Genomic DNA, 26,370 nt, shown 5'->3' with positions numbered 1-26,370 from the left:
AATTACACTAAATTACACAACTCAACAAAATTAAAAAAATTATACACCAAATTCGGCCTAAACAATCAGTTTTTTTATTTTTATTTTTTACATCGTCAAAACTATAGATCTAAACAGTTTTGAACTCTCTGAGAGGAGCCACCAACTATATATAGTAAAACAGATTGAAAAATAGATGAATATTTTGAAATATTAAAAAAAATATTAGAAGAACTCTCATAGAGTTCAGATGAAAATAGAAACTGAATTGGAGGGGGGGGGGGGGGGGGGATTTACCGACAATGTTCGGGTGTGTTTTTAGCTGAAGTCGGAATTTTTATACCGCAGATGTTATTTGGTCGGAAAAAAATAGAACTGTACTATTGGTGCAGTCTAACTCTGGTCCACGTATCTGTTTTTTTTTAGAACCCGTCAGTTCCCTTTCCTTTCTAGAAGAAACGATTTTTTTTATTTCTAAAAAATCATAATTTTGGAGTAAAAAACAGACTATTCTTTTATTTTAACAAGAGATTAAATGTGAACAATTTTAAGAGATTATGACCAAGGTTCCATATTGTGTGTGATTGATCATTTGATTTATTTGTGTATTTAGAAGTTGTTTAAAATGAATGTTAATTGTTCTGGATTTAAATTCTAAATCCTAAAATTAATCATTATTATTACTGTTTCGCAAATTGGAATTTTACTCCGGAGACTCCAATCAAATCATCTGTCCAAAAAAAAATACATTGTCATTTAAAATGGATTTCTATACATTTCTATGATCAATTGAATTTATTAACATTTCAAGTCGCTTTATTTTATATAAACGGTTTTTGTTACGGTTGTAGGTTGTTATTACTTTCAGGGTGTGTTCAGCAGATGGACGAGAATAGGAATAGAAATGAGATTGCAAAGTTTTTGAACTAAATTTTACTGTTCACGTGAGAAAAAAAAAAAATTCAGTCTGAGTGAATTTTTTTTTTCCCACGTAAACAGTAAAATCCGAACACGGGATTTCCATTTTCTTTTTTATTGTTTAAAAAAAAAAAAAGAACTAGGTTGACGAAGCTACCCATTGGCCATTGAATTCGTATCGCCTAAGGTAACAGAGTATTTCTGTTTGAGTATGGACTGTGCAATCAGAATCCGCGTACGACTATTAAAATTAAAGCGGCTTTGTGCGTTCCATCTCGAATGGGATTGGTGTGGATTTCAATCGGACGGCCGTCATCCAAACCGAAATATTATGTTACCTTAGAGAATATGCCTTGTTGGCCATTGGTCTATAAATTCATAAACGGGTTAATCGGCCCTCATTCTCTTTCTCTACCCTCCCATTTCGTTCCCCATTCCTACTGTCTCTAATCCGATCCATCGTCTCTTCCCTCTCTTCTCACCTACCCTCCTCCCCGCTACCCCTGCCCCCCCTTCCCTCTCTATCTCTCTCTCTGAGTCATGTCTGACCAATACTGCCCCGAATGCAAGCGCGCGACGGAGGTGGTGTTTGACCATTCGGCCGGAGACACTGTCTGTTCCGAGTGTGGCCTCGTCTTAGAAGCCCATTCCATCGACGAGACCTCTGAGTGGCGTACCTTCGCCAACGAGTCGAGCGATAACGACCCGGTTCGTGTTGGCGGGCCCACCAATCCCCTGCTGACAGATGGTGGTCTCTCCACTGTCATCTCTAAGCCCAACGGGGCTCAGGCCGATTTCCTGTCTTCATCCCTCGGCCGTTGGCAGAACCGCGGCAACAATCCCGATAGATCGTTGATCCTGGCTTTTAGGACGATTGCAAACATGGCTGATCGGTGAGAAACCCTAATTTTGGACCGCTTTGAAGTTTGTACCGTAGCTAAATTGCTCTTAGGAGTGGACTGCTTGGGATACATATTTAATTAGGCTTTTTAGATTGAGGGAAATCAGAGCTGGTTTCTACTTTCTGCCACCATTTTTGTAGAATCTGTCTAGTGTTGGAGGGGTTGAGATGTGCTATTCTGATGTTCTGATAGCTTTTCAAATCTAGATACTTTTACAAGAGTGAAATATGTAGGTGTAATTATAGTAACAGCCTGGGGCCATTCGGCAACAAGGGATTAAGCCTCCTTAAGGCTTAATCCGCTTCCTTTAGCTTCCTGAACAGCTTAATCTTGCCAAACACCGGTTCCTTAGCGCAGATTAAGATCATCTCATTTAGCCTCCTTTTGCCCAGATCTTAATCCTCTACCCGGACCTTATGGCACCTCTACCCCTTCCTTTAGCTTTCACTTGCAGATTAAGATCATCTCATTTAGCCTCCTTTTGCCCAGATCTTAATCCTCTACCCGGACCTTACGGCACCTCTACCCCTTCCTTTAGCTTTCACTCGCAGATTAAGTCAACTGAACATCGGTTCTTGAGCGCTCCTTAAGCTCTTAATCTTTCACTCTTAATTCCTTGTTTCTGAATAGCCCCAGAGATGATTAAGTTATATTTGAAAGATATCACCATAACCTCATTGGTTGTCAGAAATCCAACTCATGAAGGGAAAATGTAAGCGTGTGGCACACTTAATTCAGTGGTCAGTCTCAGGTCCATTTCTCCTATCCAAATTACTTGCTCTATTTTTTGACTCTGTGACACTTCTGCTAAAAAATTGGAGCTGCTTTACCTTCTACCTATTCAATGAAACTTTTAATTAGAGCAAGATCTTTTATACCATAGGATACAAGTGTTGTATGGGTTGAGCTTTTGTCTCCATCTCCCCCCCTCCCCCCCCCCCCCCCCCCCTTCCCCTCCCCCCGCAACATCTACTTTACATCCCACATCTCAATTTCGCTCTTTGTTGCTACCTCTCAATCCTCATGTCTTGATTAGGGTAGAAGTGGAAAGAGTGGGAGGTTATTATAAACTAGTAATGTGAGTTAACTGGTGAGTGGTGAGAAGCAGAGAGAAGTATTTACTTTTCATATGATTAAGGTCCACCGATTTCTAAATTTGGGCAAAATTTAGTGATCTCTGAAGAAATTTAACCTTTTAAATTTGAACACGGCTCAAGCAGTGATTCTATAAAAAATGTACGCTGAAGCCTCGAAAAAAACAGAAATGTAGTGATAAATTAGACAATAGTAACACCATGTTCCTAGTTATTGGTGCACATATTTCGGTTCGTGATTCTAAATTTGGGAGTAATTAAGATTTGATATTTTTAGTATCACATACCATTTTATTATTTAAAGAAAATTCAATGGTCAGTTAGTTTCTAACTTTATTTGTGCAAATTAGAATATTGGCTAAATTAGACATACTTTAATGGCTGGTCCGCCTTTACTCGAACAAAGGTGTAGAGGTTCTGACCAATGAGAAGCTACCATGCTAGTGTATACTTGCATCTACCAGTGTCCTATGTAATTCATCTTTGCTAGTATATACTTCAACCTAACGTGCATTTTTATAATTTTTCATTTGTTAAACAATATTTGTTTTAAAATGCTAAGTATACTAATTCCATGTTTCTTTTAAATTTTTTCCCAGGCTGGGCCTTGTGAACACTATCAAGGTAGAATGCTTCTTCTGTTGTTTTATTATATATATTTAAGATCCTGTAGGACCCAGGATATTTTTCATTTTCCGAGGATGTCTTGGGGGTTTTACAAGTTACACAATCAGTCATAGATGTTACTCCAATTTCATTATATCACTTGTGTACGTTTTTTTTTGACATGATACTAGAAACAATCTCTCTTTTAGATTCTATACTCCTATTTTTTTTAAGTCATGACCTCTTTAATTATTTTTTAAAAGGATCGAGCAAATGAAATATACAAAAAGGTGGAGGATCTAAAGTCAATAAGGGGTAGAAACCAGGATGCAATATTGGCTGCTTGCCTCTACATTGCTTGCCGGCAAGAGGACAAGCCCCGAACTGTCAAGGGTAATTTGAAATTTTAATTTCTTCATGGGTTACAGGTTTTTGAAATTTCTTTCTATATTGCCTAGACAACATCAGTGCACTGAGGCCATCTGAAAAGTTTGCTTTTGGTTTCTGGGAACCTAGATACAATACAAAATAATGTATAGAGACAAGGATATTTGGTAGTGTTTGATTGTGGAGTAAAGTTACTCCGGATTAAATTGCTTACTCCGAGCTAAGATAGATTAAAATAATCATGTTTGGTTGGAACTTGATAGACTAAGCTCATGAAGAAAGAGAAAATTGTAACATGAAGTTATACTAACTGCGGGACCCACAGGTGGAGTAAGCTACTCCACCTCTCCGGGTGCAAGCTTGATTGGATCTAATAGTTTTTTGTCTCCATTTCCTGAAACAGAAATATGCTCGGTTGCAAATGGAGCAACAAAGAAGGAGATTGGCAGAGCCAAAGAGTTCATTGTAAAACAACTGGAAGTAGAGATGGGTCAATCAATGGAGATGGGAACCATTCATGCCGGTGATTTTGTGGTATGCATATCATCATTTTGGTACTTTAATTGACATCACTTCAAATGATTTGCACGATTTCAGCATCAAGCTTTCATCATTTTGGTTCTTCATTTATCTTTTCTGCTTTGGGAATGTAGAATTAAACATCTAATTCTAAGATTTCCCTTGCCCAATGCTTCTGATCCAAGGATATTTGAATTTTGTTTTTTGGTCGATCCAGTCTGGATAACGATGGGGTTCAGTTTTTGGCACATCATGTTTTGATAATGGACTTGTAAAATATTGCAGAGACGTTTCTGTTCAAGCCTTGGCATGAATAATAATGCTGTAAAAGCTGTTCAAGAGGCAGTGAAAAGGTCTGAGGAGCTTGATATAAGGTACTGCTTCCACCTGGAGGATTTTATATTTTTGCACACTGTACTTGCAAGGTTGCTGGTTCCGTTAAAAAAAATTGTAACTGTACTTGAACCTTTTAATAGCAAGTAAAAAGGAGTTAGGCTAATATGACACTAGTGTTATATCAAACTAAATAACACCACATCTTAAATCCTTAGATCTGCTTTAAGATTCGTACAAAATGAAGTGCTTGAACAGTAAAAGCGGATAGTACGAATCTTAAAGCAGATCTAAGGATTTAAGATGTGGTGTTATTTAGTTTGATATAACACTAGTGTCATATTAGCCTAACTCAGTAAAAAGAGTTTGAACATGCTGTTGCTGATTTTTTTCGGGGGGGCACTTGTGCAGGAGGAGTCCCATATCAATTGCTGCTGCTGTCATTTACATGATAACACAACTTTCTGATGATAAGAAGCCAATGAAAGGTCAGTAAATTTTGTTCGAATATAATTTATAATTATCTTCATTTATTCTTTTTATTTTCCATTTTTACTAAATCAAGTACCTACATACAGATATTTCTGTGGCTACTGGTGTGGCCGAAGGCACTATTAGAAATTCATACAAGGATCTTCATCCATATGCTGCTAGACTCATTCCCACCAATTATGTCAAGGAAGAAGATATAAGAAACCTACCCACCCCCTAAGATCACAAAAATACCAGGACAAGCCTTTAAAAAGAATTAAAAGAAGCCTGCTTAGGATAAGCAGGATATGAGAGAGGTTTTCCTATTTCGACTTGATTGTGTTATTTAAACATGGATCTCAAAGACAAGGTCGGTTTGGAACCAACATTTGTAAGATATGCATTTTGACGTGACTAGGAAGGTAGTTAATGTTGTTGATTAAATGTCAAAGAATATTTACATGTAATGTATCGAGACAACAATTTGTATTTTGATCGGCAGCTTGAAGTTGCAAAATGCAATGAAATTGTCCCCCCCTTTTTATAATGGCAACTTGTAATGATTTGTCCATGCATGTTCGTTGCATCAATTGTTTATTATGAATTGCTCTCACATTCAGTGAATTTGTTCCCTTTATTCTTTGATGGCTTGTAGGGCTGGCAAAAAAATTCGAGGTTCGTGATTCGATTCGGGTTTGATTCGAAATGGATTCGAATTGAAACGAACCAAATCAGGTTCGGTTCGGAATTAATTCAAACCAAACTCAAACCTAGACTGGTTTGATCGAAATAGGTTCGTGATTTTTTTGTGATTCGAATCTCATAAAATCACCAGCCATCCATTTATCTGATATAGCCATAATTAACTTAGCCGACACTCCTTCGCTCTCAAATCTCAATGACCTAGTTCTCTTTTCACCTCTCCCTAACTCACTCTCCCTCTAGCTCTAAAATCTAGCCGATACTCTCGGCGACTAGCTATCTCTCCAGCTGTCACTCCTCTCTCCGGCCTAGATGACTGTCTCTCCTCTCTCTTCGGTCGTCTCTCATAGTTCATACCAGGAAAGCCGTCTCTAATGTATTTTTTTCGTGAACAATTTTTCAACTTAAAAACACTTATTTCATAGTTCATGCCGGTAAAAGGAAGTCATGTGAATTTTGTCCCGCGAGAAAAAATTAATGTATAAACTATTGGTATAACTAGGGCTGCTAAATAATAATTTAGTTCGTGATTCGATTCGGGTTCGATTCGAAAAATGTGTAGTTCGCAATTAATTTGATTCGAAATGAGTTCGGTTCGAAACGAATCAAACCAGATTCGGTTCGAAATTAATTCAAACCAAACTCAAACCTAAGGTAAGTTCGGTTCGGTTCGTTGCCACCCCTAATGGCTTGCAAACGTGTAAGATATACCCACCATAATTTTATCTTGTCAATAGCTTCATCAGTGAATTTCTAATGCTTTTTAGATGCTTTAAAGGCTTTGTAATTGTTTTGAGGATGGAGATTGTCCTTGAACCTTGATGATCTTCTCTGGCTAGTCTTTTATTTTTTCGGCGGTCTTGGCATTTCATCAGTTAGAGGCCTTGAGGGTCTAACCATTCGAGCTTTGAAAAAGTCAACAGTCAAATAATTTTTCAGCTGATTATTCTTCTCTATTTAATGTTTAAAACTTTATACTCTTTACTTGCCCAAGGTGGATAAGAAGGCCAGACCGTTACCTCTTTGTATTCTGTTACATAATAAATCTACTACAAAATTATCAAAATCAGAGTCAACTGACAAGAACAGTCTCAGGCTTCTCCGACAATTATTTAGGAAAAATTTGCACACAGCACATTGAAGCCTCTTATTATTCAACTCTCTTGCTTGATGTCAAATCAAACAGCCACTTTCTTGGAGGTCACTGAGTTGACTATTGTTGCAAATTCTGGGCCCTGCAAAGCAGCACAAATTAAAAAAGGTTCTCTTACTTACAAGTCATCAATAGCCAACGTGTAAAGGTTAGCATATATCTAATAATCCATTCTATCTCACAATGCAGCAAACAAAAAATTTAAGTTGGCTTCTCTCACAATTGCACTTGATCTAGTCCTTAAATTGGATAAAACATTTATCCCAGAGGTCCTGCAATCTATTTATAGGAAATATCACTTGATCAGGAAGCAAATAGCTGCAGTTTGGCATGCTATGAAACCCTAGTTCTGTGAAGGATTTGACATATCTATTTGATTGTATAATATCTCTCTCTCTCTCTCTCTCTCACTCTCTTTGAGAATACTGACAGAGACTGCCAGTTGATTTTTGATTGTATAATGTCAAAACAGTTATTTGCCCTACAAATGGTCTCTACCTTTAGTGAAGCACCGCCAACAAGGAACCCATCAATGTCTTCTTGCTTAGCAAGCTCTGCACAGTTGCCTCCATTTACTGAACCTGTAAGTGAGAAAATAAAAAAATTAACAAAACCTACTGACCAACTATTGCTGCCAAGCCTAAAGCTGAGATAAAAATGAAGGTTTTCATAACTTGATGTACTTGACAAGTTATTCAACAAAGTCATGGCATATCAATTTTGTATTTCTGAGAGTATGATTATAAAGGAAAATTGCATATGTTTCAGATCTATAACCAATTTTACTAAAATCTATTTGGGCCACAAGAATTTAAAAAATGAAGAGGCAATTCATTTGATTCTATCACAAGTTTGAACATCTGGCAGTTACCCCCATAGATTATGCGAGTAGCAGAAGCCACCTCAGGGGAAACATTAGTTTTCAGCCAATCACGAACTGCCGCATGTACCTCCTGTGCTTGTTGAGGGGAGGCAACCTTTCCCGTGCCAATAGCCCAGACAGGTTCATATGCAATAACTACATCTTGCCAATTTGTGATGCTATCTGAAACCCAATAAATTTCATTGTCGTTTCTTAACTTACAAGAGACAGCAGGAGCATTATATTTTATTCTGAAGAACAAGGATTGCAATCTGAAATTCTGGTATTGTTTAGGCAGACTACTGATATGCATAGAAGGCATGTTTATTGCTATGTCTTTTTCTTTTAATTTCATTTTGTTAATCTTTTTCTTGGCTCAATTGCTATATAATTCCATAATAAGGATAATTTGAGTGTACTCTTAGACAAACTTAAGTGCAGTTTAATCTTATAAGCTTAATACAATTATTTTAGTTATATCAGGACTGAATAACACGGTTGGGGTTAATTGGTCTCAGTAGGTTACTGTTGAGCTAAGTGTCAAAATCAAGGATATCCAGTGATGCGGAATTGAATTACACAAATTTGCAAACCTTGTACGGTATCATCTGATATGGCGTGTGAAATAGTGAGCATAAGTTAAATATTGGATCAGAGTTTATTATTAAATAGAAAAGGCAACCTGCAAAGGCTTTCATTTGCTTGAAACAGACATCAAAAGTTTTGCCAGCTTCTCTTTCCTCTAGAAGCTCTCCTATACATGCTATCAACTTCAAATTCTGACTTAGTGCATATGCTGCTTTCTTCCCAATAAACTGCATATAGAGTTATGGGGCAATAAAGTTTTATCATTCAGTAACAACAGTGCCTATAGTTAAATTTTCACAAATGAAGGTTGACTCTAACTCCAACCAGATAAGAACTTCAGACACAAAATGCTGGTACCATGAAGTGTCATTCCAACAACAATAAAGAGGTGATCAGGTACCATCTTTAACTATTTAACCAACAGAATTCTCATCCAGCCTCAAATCAATCACCAACTATGCAATTGGAGCAACTAAATGCAAAAGGTAAGGGGAAAAAGCAAAAGGTCTAGTTTTGGTTGGATCGACGCTGCCATTGTACCATCAGGCGAATCACTCCCGATTGACTGTACTTCACCTGATCAGTATGTTTCCCAAATTGAGCAATGCTAATTGATTTGTCCAGACAAATCAACCAGCAGCAACACACGAATCCAAGTATGTGTGCGCACACAAACCTGATCATCTTCGCCGATGATGTGCCTTCTTTCAGAATGGCCAAGAATGACCCATTTACAGCCAATATCTAACAACTGCTCTGCACTGCAATATAATAACGGCATGAAATCAAAGCCCACATGTATGTAACTATAAAAAAGTAAAAGCAAACTAGAAAGTAAAAATTCTAACCTAATCTCTCCTGTAAAGGCTCCACCCTTGCCTATCCAAACATTCTGAGCAGATACCTCAATACGGTCGGTTAGTGAATTTTTGACTTGCTCAATGTAAATAAAGGGTGGTGCTACCACAACATCTGCATTGATGCAAAGAAACAATAGATTGAATCTTAAAATGTTAAATAAGGTTAAATCTTAAAATGTTTACAAATTAGTTCTCACTGATGTAAGACGTATGAAAACGCATCAGATTTTGCCAGATGAACATGCTTAATAATATTTCATTGATCAAAGTATAATTCATATAATCTTACCAACATCACTTTCCAGTGTAGAGGAATTCAAATCAGAGACAAGCTTGCTGATAGACTCCTTCGACCCATTCTAGTGTAAAAAAGAGTATAGTTTTGAGATTAAAGCTTTTAAAGAACCCATATATGTAAATAACTAAGTGCGAATCCCATCGTGCTGGTACGGTAATCAAATGATAAAATAGATAACAAAAACTGGATAAGAGTGTACTTACACATTTCCAGTTACCTCCGACAAAAAACTGCAATAAGAAGAAAGGGAGAGAGAGAACAAGAAATTTTAATTAGCTGACCAGAGAACAAATCAGACAGAAATTAAGAAGACAGCATCCAAAGAAAAGAGAAAAAACACCTTTCCAGATCCAGCCATGGCGACGACAGCTCGGGAGGCCCTGCGACTCTGGTCGAGTCGGAAGTGAACCGCCGCATGGGAAAACGGCTCGATCTTGGCTGGTCCGGCGCGGCGAAGTCCGGCGAAGTGAGGGAGCTGTGATGCTACGGTAGCCGCCGCCGCCATCTTCGATTGCTTTGTTTGCTGTTAGATAGGCGAGGGAGTGAGCCTACCAACCACACGGTGTGAGTTTGGTTTAAGGAAAGGAAGAAAAGGTATCCACTCGCTAGCGCGAGTGGGTGGGATCGGATAAAAGGAGATGGCACCTAATCTGCTGACACGTATCTTGTAAAGATTCGAGAGTTCGTTGGGGTACGGTATGTATGGGGCCCTTGCAATGGTCGTGAAAGAGACGAATCCGCATTACCCCCAGGTACCTGATGTGCAAGTTGTGAATCTGTACCGTTCATTTCACTTTGCACGAATCTCAAAGCAAACCCCTACAGCCTCAACATGCACGGGATTGAGTTTGATATGAATGAAATTGATCTCGACCGTCCATTGTTTTCAAATTCACCTCCGGTACCTGGGGGGATACGGACTGGAAAGGGACAGGCTAGCAGACAGCTCGGGTTTGCGTTCCCAGACAAATGGGTCATCCAGTTATCTGTCTCTGTCTATTATTTTTTTTGTTATGAAATCTTCGTCCAACATTACTTGTACCGCAAAAATACAGTTGTTGTTATAAATATAAATATGTTATAAATGTTTGGATGTCATTTATGTTGTAACTTTCAAAATTATTAATTTATTGTTCATTACACTATGCATTGCAATTGGAATTGATGGTCACTACTATTGAAATTTATTTCTCTATTTATTTAGATAGTTTTTCATTTACAATTTGTAGCCTATAAATAGAGGCTTTGTAATCTTATATTGTACACATATATGAGAAATTTATGAATAAAAAGATTGTTATCTTTTTTCTCTCTACCTTGTTTATTCATCTTTATACTTGTTCATCTTTATTTTATAACATGTTATCAGCACGAGAGCTCTACTAGTTGAAAATTCGAGGCAATTTTAGTAACTTTTATTTCAATTTTATTTATATAAATAATACTTCCTAGTAATTGCTAAATGAAATAAGTTATCAATTTATTTATATTTATTTTGAGATGTTTAGTATGATTTATAGAATTTTACATGAAGTGCATTTTTTAATTTAATCTTTCCGAAGAAGATTTAAAAGAAAAATATTCTTGAAGAAGATTTATATGATGCACAAATATTGTATAGTGGTTCATATTTTTTTGCTTCAATAATTGAATATTCTTGAACAAGATTTCAAAAGATATTAAGAAGATCTTCCTGAAGAAGATATAAAGAAAAATTATATGATGCGCAAATTTAACGTGATGTTCATATTTTTTTTTCAATAATTTAATCTTTTTGAAGAAGTTAAAAGATATTCTAAGTTGATTTATTATCTCTTTATGGTTGAAGAGATTATAACGAGTTGTTGGGCAAAATACTTTAATTGGTTCTGCTCCATTTCCTGAAGTAAATGTAGCAATATATAATAATAAATTTGAAAAAAAAAAAACTTGTGGACGTGGACAAGAATGAGTTTATTATCATGGTGATTATTACAAAAACACATATTTTCACACGAAGTGGAAAGATAATGAAGAAAATTTAAATAATGTGCAAAAATTAATGTGATGTTCATATTTTTTTTAATAATTTAATTTTGCTGAAGAAGATTTCTAGAAATGTTTTGAGTATATTTCTTGTCTTCTTATGGTTGAACAAAATAATAATTCCACTAGAAGTGGCAAATAATATGATGGACACACTCTTAGATATGGACATGGTAATGAAGAAAAGACGCATCATTCCACTAGAAGTGGAAAAACAATAAACAAAAAGAATTACCACTAGAAGTGAAAAAATAAAATAATGAATAAAAAGAATAAGAAAAGTGACAGAATAGCGAGTAAAATAATTCATGCTATTATTATGGTGATAAATGTTATTGGCCACGTACCTGTCGTACGTGCAAATATTTTGTTGACCTATATCAAGCATCAATAATAATAAAGAAAAAAAATCGAGACAAATTCTATTTGTGAAGGTGAGCTCAATCTTATTTAAATTGATGTTACTCATTTGGATGTTGTTGATTACTTTAACAAAGAAAATAAAAACTAATCACTTGATTAGTAATGATAGTATTCAAAAATAAATAAATTAATAAAAAAATATTTTTGTAATGTATTTCTTTCTTATTTGCAATTATTATTATTAACATGAGCAAATTAGTTGATAATGCATATTTAGAAGCTAATTTATTCGGCAAGATTAGTTTTGTTAAGAGACAAGTTTGTAATTATAAAAATGTTGTAACCAATGAGATAAATATCCAATATATTTTTTAAATTCTGTAAATAATTATTTAACTTCATAATCTTGGCAATATTTGCAACTAATTTTAATTTTGAAATTCCATGTACTCACACATATTCCAATGAAAAATAACGAAATTTGGAGCTGGCTATGGCATTCATGGAACAAATTCAAATTTTCAATAGTTTTGAATTTATCTTATAGATGCACTACTTAAATGGAACAATGTGTGTATTTCATATTGTCTTGATTTGATTTGAAAATTATTGTCAAACTATTATAATAATAACAAATAAAAAAATAGTTGAAGTATGACAAAATATTTGTGAGATTTGCAAAAAGCCAATATGCGAGAGAATAGAAAACATATTTATTTATTTATTTATTATATTTTTTGCTATTATTATTACTTTTTATTTCAACAAAGAAACATAATTATATATTTCGCTCAATTAAGTAATGTTTACAATATTTCTTTCTTATTTGCAATTATTATTATTATTTTTGTTATAATAATGCTTATTTTTGTTATTTGCAATTGTTATAAATGAGAGAATTGATTGAAGGCTCCGGAAGAACTACATTGTTCCAATATGGAGGAACATAAATTTAAGATGTATTATATTCTTGTAAGTCTCAAAAGAATTTGTTAAGCTTTAAGAATATCCGCCGAAATGGATATCATGTTGAAACAACTATTGAAAAAATATTAAATATATAGGAAACAATGCATATTTAAAACAGTTTGCATATATTTTTTCTCCGACTTGTACTACAGATATATTAGTACAATTAAAGCACATATTATTGTAAACCGAAAGTTTATAAACAATAATATATTTATAATTTGGCATGACCGGTTGGGCCATTCCGGATCAATAATGATGCGAAAAAAAATTAATGTGAACACTCATCAAAGAACCAAAATATTATTTAATCTGATGAATTTTTATGTGTTGATTTTATTTCTAGAATGTATACAATATGATATATGTGAAACATTATATCCAACATGTGAACCATTTGAATATGTTATGATTTTAATTTATGCATCAACAAGATGATCATATGTATGTTTGTTATAAAATTGCAACCTGGCGTTTCCGAGATCACTTGCTTAATTGATTTGATTAAAGAGCATAATTTTATGATTATCCAATTATGAAAATACGTCTAGACAATGTCAGAATTAATGTTGAACATCCTGTAGATGTTCATATATAAAAAGAAGACATGATATTTTACAAGCAACAACACTAATTCGCATCATGTCAACTAGATATTATAAAACTTCCCCATTATAATTGATTTTTGGTCACATACCTAATATTTCTCATATAAATTTTTTTTGAATGTGCGGTATATCTTCTAATTGCTCTACCACAACGCACTAAAATGGAATATTAAAGAAAGTTGAAAATTTATATTGAATTTGAATCTCCGTATATAATAGAGTATTCAGAATCATTGATGTGAGATTTATTCATGGCTAATTTTGCCAATTGTGATTTTGATGAATAAAAATTCCCAACCTTATGGGGAGAAAACTATCAGCTGGAAAAAATATATTAGTATGAATTACCATTGTCTTATTTTGATCCTTGTACTAAAGAATGTGAACTAAATATTCAAAAGATAATTCATTTGCAAATATTAGCTAATAAATTGCCAGACGCAATTAAAGACTCAAAGAAAGTGACCAAATCACATGTACCAGCTGCTAATGCTCCAATTAAAGTCGATGTCTCTGTTAGACAGACTAATTAGAATACGCATGAAGCATAGAAGATCAATCGGTTCCAAAGATAAAAAAAAATCCTCGAAAAAAAGGAGCAAAGAATGAAAATGGTCAAATCGAGGATATGATAATTTCATATAAAGCTCCAGAAGAGAATCAAATTTATAAATAATATGGAGTTCCAGCAGAAACTCGGGTATCTAAAATTCATGAAAATAAAGAGATCTCGATAAATTATATCATAAATGAAATAAGATGGAACCGAGATGAAATTGATATCAATAATATTTTTGTATAGCGCTAAACATAATAACTATTGAGGATCATGACTATAAATCTATTAAAGAATGTCGACAAAGAAAATAATTAACAAAAATAGAAAGGTGAAATTGAGGTAGAATTAAACTCTCTTGAAAAATGAAAAGTTTTTGGACCTGTAGTCCTTATACCTTAAGGTATAAAACCAGTATGATATAAATGAATATTTATGAGAAAATAACATGAGAAAGGTGAAATTTTTGAGATATACTCACCTGTGGTGGATGCAACAACTTTTTGATATATAATTAGTCTGGCAGTCCATGAAGGACTTAATTTGTGCCTAATGAATGTTGTTACAGCCTATTTATATGGCTCACTTGATAATGATATTTATATGAAAATCTCTGAAGGATTTAAGATGCCTGAAGCATGTAATTTAGGTTCTCGAGAACATTATTCAGTTAAATTAAATAAGTCTTTATATGGATTAAAGCAATATGGATGCATATGCTATAATCGTCTAAGTGAATATTTATTGAAACATTGATATAAGAATGACACGATATGTCTATGTATTTTCATTAAAAGATATAGAAATGATTTTGTTATAATTACAGTTTATGTTGACGATCTAAGTATCATTGGAACTCCTGAAGAGCTTCCAAAAGAATAAATTATTTAAATGAAGAATTTGAGATGAAAGATCTTGGAAGAACAAAATTTTGCATTGGATTGTAAATTGAACATTTAAAAATGATATTTTTATGCATCAAGAAAATTATATTGCAAGAGTGCTGAAATAATTTTATATGGATAAATAACATTCATTAAGCACTCCTATGGTTGTAAGATCATTAGATATGAATAAAGATCATTCAGACCTTGAGAAAATGATGAAGAACTATTTGATCCTGAAGTACCATATCTTAGTGCAATATGAGCACTTATCTTGATGGGCATACAATACATGATATATCATTTATAGTAAATTTATTAGCAAGATATAGTTCTTCTCTCACAGGAAGATATTGGCATATAATTAAACATATATTTCGCTACCTATGAGAAAATTTAGCAATACACAAAAGCAAGTCAAGTATGTGTTTGGTTAAGATCTGTGATTCAGTACATTCGTCAGACATGTAGATTGTCTTTTAGAGAAATGATCCTGAAGATCATATATGAATATAATATTGTATGTATTGTTCAATGAAAGGAATGATACATTAAATGAGATAGAACAAAATATATTTCACCAAAATTCTTTTTCACATACGATCTCCAAAATATTAATGTTATTAATGTTCAGCAAATTTGTTCAAGTGAGAAATCTAGCAGATTTATTCACTAAGGCACTCCCTATGGCAATATTCGAAAAGCTAGTTTATAATATTGGAGTTCGCCGACTTAAAGATCTTGATTGATGCTGTCATGAGGGGGAGTTAATATGCACTATATTTTTCTTAACCATGGTTTTTCCCACTGGGTTTTCCTGGTAAGGTTGTAGTTAGATATTTAGAAGAATATTGTATTATTTTTCCTTCACTATATTTTTATCCCATAGGATTTTTCCTAGTAAGGTTTTAATGAGGCATATTCTTATGTAATGGACATCCAAGGGGAGTGTTATAAATATATTATAAATGTGTGGATGTCATTCATGTTGTAACTCCCAAAATCATCAATTTATTCCTCACTACTCCATGCACTACAATTGGAATTGATGGCCACTACTATTGAAATTTATTTCTCCATTTATTTAGATGGTTTTTCATTTACAATTTATAGCCTATAAATAGAGGCTTTGTAATCTTATATTGTACACATATATGAGAAATTTATGAATAAAAAGGTTGCCATCTTTTTTCTCTCTATCTTGTTTATTTTTCTTTATGCTTGTTCATCTTTATTTTATAACAGTTGTCTTTTAAAAAAAAAATCGGAAATTTTATGTATTTCCCTCAAAAACATTAAAATTACTTATTTTCCCTTATAAATATCAAAAACTCACAAATTTATCCATTTTATTATTTTTCTATTAAAACTCATTTTGAATTTAAAAAATATCATTTTACCCTTCATTAACTAAAATAAAACAATCTGTAGCACGTTTCAAAAAATGTATCTTAATTAGTCAGTTTTCAAGGCCAAATGAGTCATTTGTCTGCTTTTGACACTTACACAAACATATATCTAAGTATAACTGTGTATGTGTCAGAAGTAGAGAAATGACCAATTTGCCCTAGAAAACTAACGAATTTGCAAACTGACATTTTTTTAATCATGCTACATATATATTTTTTTTAATAAATAATAAAACGAGTCTTTTATAAATTTAAAATGTGTTTTAATAAAAAAAGACAATAAAATGGGTAAATATGTAAAATTTTAACATTTAGAATGATAATTATGATATAATTAATTTTAGAGGAAAAAATACATAATTTTGAAGTCTTCAAGAATATACATGAAATTCCCTCTTTTCTGTATCAATTTGGAGCTCTTTTGTACTGGTTGAGTGGAGGAAAAATATATAATTACAGAAAAATAGCTGTCGAATGGAAGTAAAATTTAGTAAAACTGTGAAATTATATTAGAATTATGTAGATGAGTACTTTTTCAATACTTAGTCCTTTTTTATCCCACTTTACTATTTTATAGAATAAGTAGAATAGCAAAGCAATTGTTTTTTTTATGATATGTAACAGGTTTAATTTCACTTTCTTTCTTTTTACTATTTCGTACTTGCAAAACACAAGTCAAACACATTTCTATCATTAAATTCAACACTGATACATAATATAATTGACCCTCGTCATTACAAAACCACTCGAACTACCTGATTCATCTCTGTACGTATGGAGAGGCCGCTCTACCATCTTGTACGGTTGTATATTTCTTAAATCGTGCAAGATTGTATTTCTCCTTAAAAATAGCGCACGCTTTAAAAAAAAATACCACATGCCTCTTTCGACGTCAAATTTAAAATTTGAAATTTATTATCTAAAGGCAAAAGGTTTCAATTTTAAATTATGGAAATAATAAAAGTAATATTTTCAAAATCAGATTTCCAGTTGTTGAATTGTAAAACTATAGTTTTATTTTAAAAATATAACTTAAAACAGCATTGGAAAGAGCTCATAATTGAAAAAAATTCTTATACAGGTGATAGAAGAGTGAAATCTTTTTATGGAATGATATTTTAAAACTTAGACACATTATTAAGGTAAGTACTACTTGGCTGATTGGTAATGGAGAATCAATAAGGTTTTGGCTACATGCATGGTGTGTGGATAAATTGTTGTGTTGATTTCCCTAGCTAATCTCTTTGAAATTGCTTACGACAAGACTATTATGGTAGCTGATGCTTTTCATAACAATATATTAAATATTCATTTAGCTAGACAGTTAACAAAAACTTATCTTACTGAATGGATAGCTTTAGTCAACCGTTTATCTTCTATTAGTTTAAACCTTACTTTTGACCAAATATCTTGGAGGTGGACTCCACATAGTACCTTCACTGTTAATTCCCTTTATAAATTTTTAGAATTTGGTGAAGTCCCTGTTAATACTTACAATAGTATTTGGAATGCTAAAATTCCTTTAAAAATTAAGACTTTCTTATGGTCAGTGAGTCAAAAGCGTGTCTTAACTAAAGAACAATTAAGTAAACAGGGATGGACAGGTGATACTACGTGTGTGTGCTGTTCCCACAAGGAAATTGTGGACCATTTGTTTGTGACTTGCAATTTTGTACGATTGATTTGGAATTGGATTGCTAAATATAATAATTTTTCTTTTGAGTATACTAATATAGGTACCCTGTGGGCAATGGATTACTATATTCCATGAAAGGAACCAAATATTATTGAAATTATTCGAGAGTCTGTTTTGTGAAATATATGGTTGAATAGAGATATGATTATTTTTAAAGAAGGCAATATGCAGGATGTGCATGTAATATGTTCAAAAATCTTAACTATGGCGCAAGTGATAAATTAAAGCCAAATTAAGTTTTTAATAAAAAAAAAATCACACATGAGCACTACTCTGAAGCATGTGATTACTTGATCATGCACATATTTACAAAGTGAGCTTATATTTGACTTCAGAAGGATTTCCTACACAATAAATTGAGTCCAATGCAAGAGAGAATCCTCGTTAATTGACTAATTTTTATTTTTGGAAGAGAGTATGCATTATTATTTTTTTCTTTAATTTTTGATTTGAAGAGAGAGATTACGCATTAATTGGATTAATGGAAGAAAGAGAGTGTTAAGAGGATAAAATTGAAATTAAGTAAGAAAAAATCTCTCAGCGCTAGATTTTACAAATGTTGCGTGTAGAATAGCTCTCCCCTTCGCATATTGATCAAATGTCCGAGCAATTAGCAACGAGTAACTGAAAATCTCAGCTGAAATGTACCTAAATTCACAAAAATTGGGAACTGTTATTGTTATATTAGGAAATCCGAGTAGTTGCTGATATGATTAGAAAAAACCGGAGATGCGGAGAAATAAAATAAGCTGATCTATACTTGGCATCCCCGTGCAAGAAACTACTTCCCAACAAAACGGACAATGCAACGTTATACACTTATACTTTCCTTATTTCGTGCAAATGTCTCCTAAACCAAACCGCCCGAATTGGTTCGAATAAGGTCCTGCTAAAATTAACAATGCAAGTGCGTGCCATTTAACGTAACGGGTCAGCTTTCTTCCTTTCAACAACTCGCTACTGAAAGATTCTACAAAATGATATCAATCGAAGATCGGAGTTTATCGCCACTCCCCTGATTCACAAATAGGTACTTACTTCGATCTGTACCGTTGATTATCATCAACGGCGCATCTGCAAGTATGAGATTTCCGAATATACTCGAGAAACGCACTAGCTACCGCGCTGCGTCACGTCTCACCACGGATCTATGGACTCCGGAACAGACTCTTGCACAGAAGTTATTTTAAGGCCCACAATTCAGCGATACGGTTCACAGTAAAGAAATCGGTCTCAACGGTCTACCGATTATAAAATTCGTCTCTCCTCTTTCGTAATAATTTCTTTCTCCTCAAAGGTTTGAACTCTCTCTAATTCTGGACCATTTCTCATCGCCTCGGCACCACCTCATTTCTCTCTCTATCTCCGAGCTCGATGGAAAACTCGAAAGAAAGCAGCGCCGGAGAGAAACCGGCCGAGCCAAACCCTAACCCTAACCCTAACGCGGTAAATTCCGATGATTCGGCCGCCGTAGCTGCGGCGGCGGAGGTAGCTGCGCCGACGAGGAGACCGTTCACGACCTTAAGCCAGGTCGACGCCGATCTTGCTCTTGCAAGAGTCCTCCAAGAACAGGCAAGCGATCTCCTCCCTTCTCCCCTCTTTCTATTTGCCTGTTTATTTCCTCTTAACAAATTCTTTCCCCTATATATTTTATTCAAACACAGTATCAATCAAAAGCTTACGAGAAATGTCAAAAATGAATCCCTGACAACAAATTGAGGCCTGATCAGCGCAATTGCCATAGTAGTTCACAGTACAAAATTGGAAATTAGTTATCAAAAGAAGGTTAAAAAGGAAACGTTTTATTAAACGGGTTCATTTATTGAATTACGATATATTTTTATGAAGACCATAAAAATGGTGCAACAGCAAACCAACTATTTTCTCCTTTTAGCGATTATAATAGTTTTTGGCTTTCTCAGGAGAGAGCATACCAGATGCTTAGGATGGGAGGAGACGGCAGTGAGTATAGCTCAGAGGGGGGCAGCTATGATGAATATGAAGAAGAAGAGTTAGAGTTGGATGGAGTAGAAGAAGATGGGATCGATCATGACCATCTCATTGAAGAGGGAGAGGGAATGGATGGAAGCTATTACGGCGAAGATGCTTTTGATGCCAGTAACAACCAAGAGGTTGATGCTGGAGAGTTTGAGGATGACGAGGCCTTTGCCAGGGCATTGCAGGATGCTGAGGAGAGGGAGGTTGCTGTTCGTCTCATGGCACTTGCTGGCCTCAGCGAATTTGAGTGTAATTTACAACACTATATTGTATATTATGGTAGATTATATGCAAAAGAGTACTATTTAACTGTCCTTTTTTTCAAAATGTCAAAGGCATTAATCCAAATCAACTTAGACTAGGAAGCTGCTCTTAGATTTTTTTGAGGAAATTATTAGTGCAGTTGATTTTAATCATTTTCCTAGTGAATAGCGAAAAATAGTAGTTTTATAATTAGGCCATAATTATTGCCATGCTAAGCATTTTACAACCTGTCATCTTTAGTACTGTTTTTAAATTTTTAATGCTGCAGAGCCTTGATCATATGGTGGACTTTAATTGTATTGTGTGGAGGTGCGTTAAACCTTGACTAATCTGTACGAGATATTTCCTGTTGGTCCTTTTGCATATAACCATTGCTTGTCATTTTTGTGTTGATTTGGTCTTCAGTACTTATTGATCTGTAACTCAGTTGTCTAAGATGCATTCTTTGTTTTTTTTTCCTTTTGTGCTTTAGGGCGTGCAGTTGAACCAGAGGATCATGGGAGTAACTCTCAGGTGTGAATGTTGCTGCTTTTATTTATTTACTTTTCTTTTATCCTCCATTTTAAATATATAGTCCAATGCACATGCTTAATAGTAATATATTTTAATCTACCTGTGAGTATAGCTTGCTGATTATCTTAATTGTATAATTAGGAGGTTGCTTTATGATTGCTATTATTTGAATGTGTTTCACCTTTCCCTTTATTCGATGTTTGAACAGATTTTTCTCGTTCCTCACTTTATAAATGAACCAACACTGAAACTCATAGATTCATAATATGGATGATAAGCATAAATTTTTTTTATTTTATAACGCTGAGTCTTAGAAGTTGAGTTTTGCTTCTTTTTGTGCATTCAGGATGCATGGCAAGAGGTTGATCCAGATGAATACTCATACGAGGTAAAAACAGACTCAATCCGTGCTTTTCAATTCAGCTTTCTTCGTTTTTCTTGGTTTTGAAATAATAACCTTATTATTTGTGGGAGTTATTTTTTCAAAAACAAGCTTCCTGTTATATTTTCAATTTAAGAACAAAAAAAACCATATTATAGTCATATATAATCCTATTAATTCCCTCTATTTCAACTATAGGAGTTGGTAGCAATAGGAGAAGTGGTTGGTACTGAGAGTCGGGGTGCATCGGTCGATACAATTGCAGCTTTGCCTTCTGTGAACTACAAATCTCAGAATGTTCAAGGGGAAAATGCTGAACAGTATGTTCATTATTGTTTATAAAGCATGTTTGTTGTGGAAAATTAGCATTTTGAGAAATGAGTTTGTAAAGCATGCTTGTTGTGGAATATTAACATTTTGAGAAATGACCATATATTTTGTAGTTACCCTCATTTGTGTCATCAGAATTTTCTACCAGCATCGTACCTGTTCATGTTGCCCCTTGGAATTTAACTTCAGATTTCCCACCACCAGCCCTACTACCTCATTCCAAATTGTCTCTCTTTTCTGTCATCACAGTGACTATTTATGATATTTTTTAGTTCTTGCCTTTTACTCTTGCATCCATTTAGCCTTTTGGTCTTGTTGAAAACTTTCAGGTGCGTCATTTGTCGGGTTGAATTTGAAGAGGATGAGTCACTGTCATTGCTATCATGCAAGCACATGTACCATCCCGAATGCATTAGCAAGTGGCTTCAGATTAACAAGGTTCATTCTCTTCCTAATAAATCATGTCCATTATGAATATAAATTGAGTAGAATTAGGGTGTCTTTAGCTCATTAAGGGGCTTGGTGACCATCAAAATCTATCGGATTAACTCCCCCCCTGACGAGCTTAAAAAATATATTGGATTAACTTCAAAAACATCCAAACCGTTGAAATTGATGTACTTCACGAATGATGCATTTACATGTCAAAATTATATATTTTGAATTAGCTTAGTATAAAGTCAAGTGGTAAAAAAAAAAAAGCTTCAATAAGTTTATTCTAATTACTGCATTTATTTTTCATCATTTTTTTGATCACTTGACTTTATACTTAATTAATTCGAAAAATATACATACATTACTCGTGAAGTAGATCAGTTTCAATGGTTTTGATTCTTTGTTTGAAGCAAATCTGATAGGTTTTGAATTTGTCCACCATAAACTTGGTGAGCTTAAGAACACCCTAAAACTACTGTATAAATTCATACATGTAAAAAGTTGATTTTTTATAATTAGAGTTTCACTGACCATCTAATTTTTTTGCAGACATGTCCTATGTGCAGCACGGAAGTTTCAACCTCGGGGGACAGTAGGCAGGACTGATGCTCAGAGAAATTAATATATCGATTTCTTTCATAAACTATAGAAAAGCAGCTTATGTTGATCTCATGAGCAGATGATTGGGAATTAGTTTAGTCTCTCAGCTGTTTTTTTTGTTGCTACTATTTATTCTCCAGTCTATGAATGGTGGACACTGTCTGTTTCAGTGATGATTTATTCAGATGCTGCTTAATTTATTCGTGCAGATAGTTTTTTTTTTTTTTTTTCTTCTAGTGTATTCATTTCATGCATATAATTTATCTGGTACTTAGAATGGTAACATTTCAGTTGTGTAATACAGATCCTAACTTGAACTAAGGCATTATGATGCCTAAAAAAATAACAATAGTTGGGTGGGGAACGGGGGATCCCTCGGTAACGAAAATTTTGATAATGTTGACTATATATTTTTATAATTAAATTATTATTTTTTTAAAAAAGAGCTTTATAAATAGGGGTGCAAACGGGTTGGATATTATCCGACCGTATCTGACTCTGTATTCGAAAATTTAATACGGATATCTGATATCCGAATATCCGTACGGATACGGATACGGATATGGTTTTGAATTTTAACTATCTGTATCCGAATAGTAGATATTATGAAAAAAATTATGTTATTCACTATTATAAAAAGCGGATATCCGTATCCGTATCTGTATCCGGTTAATATCCAATCCGCATTCGTATCCATCTAATATCCGATCTGTATCCGTATCCGGAAAATAAAAACGGATACGGATAGTGGTTTTTACCACAATCCGTATCCGATCCGTTTGCACCCCTATTTATAAATATGTTATTGGATGGATGAGTTGTACATTATATTTTATGTAATATGACACTATGAGTGTTATTTGATATTCTATTAAAGATACTAAATATAGACATAATTTTAAGTTATTTCATAAACATTAATTTTTTTATCAAATTTTATTATATTTTGATGTAGAAAAGTTATATATATATATATTTTACCATTGTTAAAATTATCCAAGTTAATATGCATTAATGATTTTCATCCTGAGAACTATCTTCGAGTCCATAATTTTTATTTTCTATGGTCGACGGTAATTATTGGCAACAAATATATTTATATAAAATATTTACAAATTTTTAAATAGGAAAATGGCTTCCACACTATCTATACATCAGAGGACTTGTAACCCGAAATATTTAGCCACACTTGGCTAATAATTTCCTACCAGCGTCCTGCTAAGATTCCTATACACTCGCGCTCCATCTCTCAATCTAAATGCAATGTCATATTTATCAGACGCAGTATTGGTTTTTGTTTTTACTTGAGAACAGTCTTATGTTCCTCTTGCCCCGCACAGGCTCCTGCTGCTCATATCACCTTCCATTGAGACTTCTGCTCGTGCATCAGATTCCGGCCAACCTGTGTCCAGGTTGTCAAAATGTCCCCTCCACCGCAGTGTGCAAAGTTAAACTGCGCCATAAGTCCAGACCAGAATCCTCTTGCATGTCTATACCTCGAGGAATGAATAATTTTGGGCTATTTCTTCGTAAATGTTTCGAAATGGCACATGGAGCCAACCAACAGATTTGAACCAAGTAAATAACAAATATATTATATGACACTTTATCCCGCGTTGATTGACTTAAAAAATGCTTAGTCTCTTATCAACTACTTGGCCCAAATTCTGGGCGTACCAACTCTTTCGGCCGACTCATCATCTGACATGGCGATTCTTTCAAACACTTTGATTGGAGACCCCTAATTTTTTTCTATATATAGCTTGGCACTCTATATATGCATATCAACATAGTTTGGAATCACGTCCACTGCGATCCAAATTTCTTGCTATCCACTCTATCTCTCTCGACCTCTTTAAAGAGAGAGAGAGAGAGAAAGGAATAGCAGCAGATTCTGTTGTTATTCTGCTGAGAATAACAGCAGATTCTGATCCACATAGTTCAGCACAAATTATCCACACATCCGATTTTGCAAGATTTGCATTGTACTTTTGACTAGTCCAAAAACAATGGCTTCAAGGAAAACATTTCTGTGCGTTTTATCAATGGCATTTCTTGTTCAAATTGCAATGGGGGTAGATTACCCTGTAGGAGGAAGAGCAGGAGGATGGGATATAGACATTGATCTCAGTACTTGGGCCACCAGCCAAACATTCGTGTCTGGTGACAGCTTAAGTAATTTTCAAACTTTTAATTTCCTCTCAACTTAAATTCCAGTTCTATATACATTGGCTTTACAAACTTAACAATAAAATAATAATAATAATAATATAAAATTGAAAGAAAAATATCCTGACTAATACCTGGTGCCGTCTTCAGTGTTCAAATATCCATCATTCCACAATGTAGTTGAGGTAACAAAGGCCGACTAGGAGACATGCTCTGGAAGCAACCCATTAAAGTCATACACAGGAGGAAGCACCACCATCAAACTCACCACAGCAGGAAAGAGGTATTTCATCTGCTCCACACCAGGACACTGTGATGCAGGCATGAAACTTGAAGTTGATGTTAAGGGGTAGTTATTGTTGAGATGCTCAGTTCGTTCATTTGTGTGTTTGGGAGAGGATTTCTTTAATAAGATGTGATCTGTTGTAATTCTCTTATTCAAGGTTTTTTTATTTTATTTGCTATATATTGATTTATTGACTGTGAACATTTACTGTTATTAGTAAAGTTCTGCGTAAATATTCCATGTTTATATTGCTCAAAGCCTCAAAGTTTCAAACACAGGTGGTCAATAAAGTCAAGTTCTGGTAAATAGAAAATTTTCTCGAAAAGAAAGGAATCTCAGATACTCAGATATTCAGAACTCAGAAGCCCTCAAAGGTACATAAACACGAGTTACAATACCGTCCAACTTGACAATATTTTGTCTTCGGCATTGAATATCTGGATAATAATTGCCAGATTAGCTAGACTTGAGATCCATTTAAATGAGTAAATTATGAGCACATATTACAGAACCAGATGTTCTACCAGTTCGATCGTTTCCCATGCTATTATTGTTCAAGTGTTGTTTATTTTTATTCTTTAATTACTCAACTGGTTGGGTGAGTTGGTCAACCTTAATTTATCTTATACTCAAATTTTGGAATACAACAAGATGCGTAGCTGATGCGAATCTTTTAAAATGGTCAAAACAGGCCAGATATGTACCAGTTAAGATCAGATCCATACCAGCCATTGAAGTGCTCTTTTAGCCAATAACAAAGACTGATGCGCAGCAGCAAAATTCACATGTACTAAGTGCTGGTACAGGGGTAAACCAGCACCAATTTCAGCCAATAGCAAAGACTAAAAGCAAGTAGCACAAGCACAGAAAGGATCTCCATTCAGGGACTGAATTAATTAATCAAGGTTGAGGTCATTTACAAGACATACATACCACAACTAATTTCTATCAACATGGGTTAGAACTTAGAAGGTAAGCTATCTGTCATATATTTGAATTTAGCATATAAAGTGATTTTTTTATCTCTGATTTCTAAAATTTGAGTTAATTTATTTCTTTTTGTCGGTCTGTATGAATTTTTTTTGTATACGATCTATTTTTCATCCCTGCGATTCCTGAGATCTTTTGATTTTTTTTTAATTTTTTAAATCTCCTTCAAAGTTTAAATGGTAAAATCTGGTATGAATCTGCATTGATGTCCCTAATATGTA

At 34.1% G+C, this 26,370-nt stretch overlaps 4 protein-coding genes across 6 annotated transcripts; 3 read left to right on the top strand and 1 right to left on the bottom strand.

Moving 5' to 3' along the window:
• The first annotated feature begins 1,300 nt into the window (after positions 1–1,300).
• On the top strand, positions 1,301–5,751 carry LOC144567617 (transcription initiation factor IIB). The gene is made up of 7 exons (XM_078317791.1): positions 1,301–1,790; positions 3,493–3,517; positions 3,763–3,892; positions 4,290–4,420; positions 4,691–4,779; positions 5,150–5,226; positions 5,317–5,751. The coding sequence occupies exons 1-7, from the start codon at positions 1,438–1,440 to the stop codon at positions 5,448–5,450; spliced, it is 939 nt and encodes a 312-aa protein (XP_078173917.1). The 5' UTR covers positions 1,301–1,437; the 3' UTR covers positions 5,451–5,751.
• Positions 5,752–6,842: 1,091 nt separating this feature from the next.
• TIM (triosephosphate isomerase) lies at positions 6,843–10,328 on the bottom strand. 2 transcript variants are annotated; one of them, XM_078317792.1, is made up of 9 exons: positions 10,013–10,328; positions 9,876–9,902; positions 9,664–9,733; positions 9,363–9,486; positions 9,191–9,275; positions 8,609–8,741; positions 7,936–8,109; positions 7,563–7,645; positions 6,843–7,146 (listed from the first exon to the last, which is right to left on the bottom strand). In XM_078317792.1, exons 1-9 carry the CDS (start codon positions 10,175–10,177, stop codon positions 7,090–7,092), a joined length of 918 nt encoding a protein of 305 aa, XP_078173918.1. In that variant the 5' UTR covers positions 10,178–10,328; the 3' UTR covers positions 6,843–7,089. The 2 variants fall into 2 exon arrangements, with proteins under 2 accessions (XP_078173918.1, XP_078173919.1); XM_078317793.1 differs by lacking the exon at positions 6,843–7,146 and adding an exon at positions 7,269–7,458 and having other exon boundaries at positions 7,535–7,645; positions 10,013–10,327.
• A 9,132-nt stretch (positions 10,329–19,460) lies between these two features.
• LOC144567616 (E3 ubiquitin ligase BIG BROTHER-related-like) lies at positions 19,461–22,912 on the top strand. Of its 2 annotated transcripts, none has more exons than XM_078317789.1 (7): positions 19,461–19,754; positions 20,105–20,429; positions 20,926–20,957; positions 21,304–21,345; positions 21,538–21,659; positions 21,999–22,107; positions 22,654–22,912. In XM_078317789.1, exons 1-7 carry the CDS (start codon positions 19,557–19,559, stop codon positions 22,708–22,710), a joined length of 885 nt encoding a protein of 294 aa, XP_078173915.1. In that variant the 5' UTR covers positions 19,461–19,556; the 3' UTR covers positions 22,711–22,912. The 2 variants fall into 2 exon arrangements, with proteins under 2 accessions (XP_078173915.1, XP_078173914.1); XM_078317788.1 differs by having other exon boundaries at positions 20,917–20,957.
• A 1,730-nt stretch (positions 22,913–24,642) lies between these two features.
• On the top strand, positions 24,643–25,320 carry LOC144567671 (uclacyanin 1-like). Its single transcript, XM_078317838.1, is given in 2 exon segments — positions 24,643–24,879; positions 25,024–25,320. Coding segments are annotated over 2 exon segments (369 nt in total). The 5' UTR covers positions 24,643–24,713; the 3' UTR covers positions 25,227–25,320.
• The last annotated feature ends 1,050 nt before the right edge of the window (positions 25,321–26,370 follow it).

This window comes from Carex rostrata, chromosome 16 (assembly GCF_964058835.1).
Source record: "Carex rostrata chromosome 16, lpCarRost1.2, whole genome shotgun sequence".
Lineage (NCBI taxonomy): Eukaryota > Viridiplantae > Streptophyta > Magnoliopsida > Poales > Cyperaceae > Carex > Carex rostrata.
This window is presented reverse-complemented; position numbering and strand designations above follow the sequence as displayed.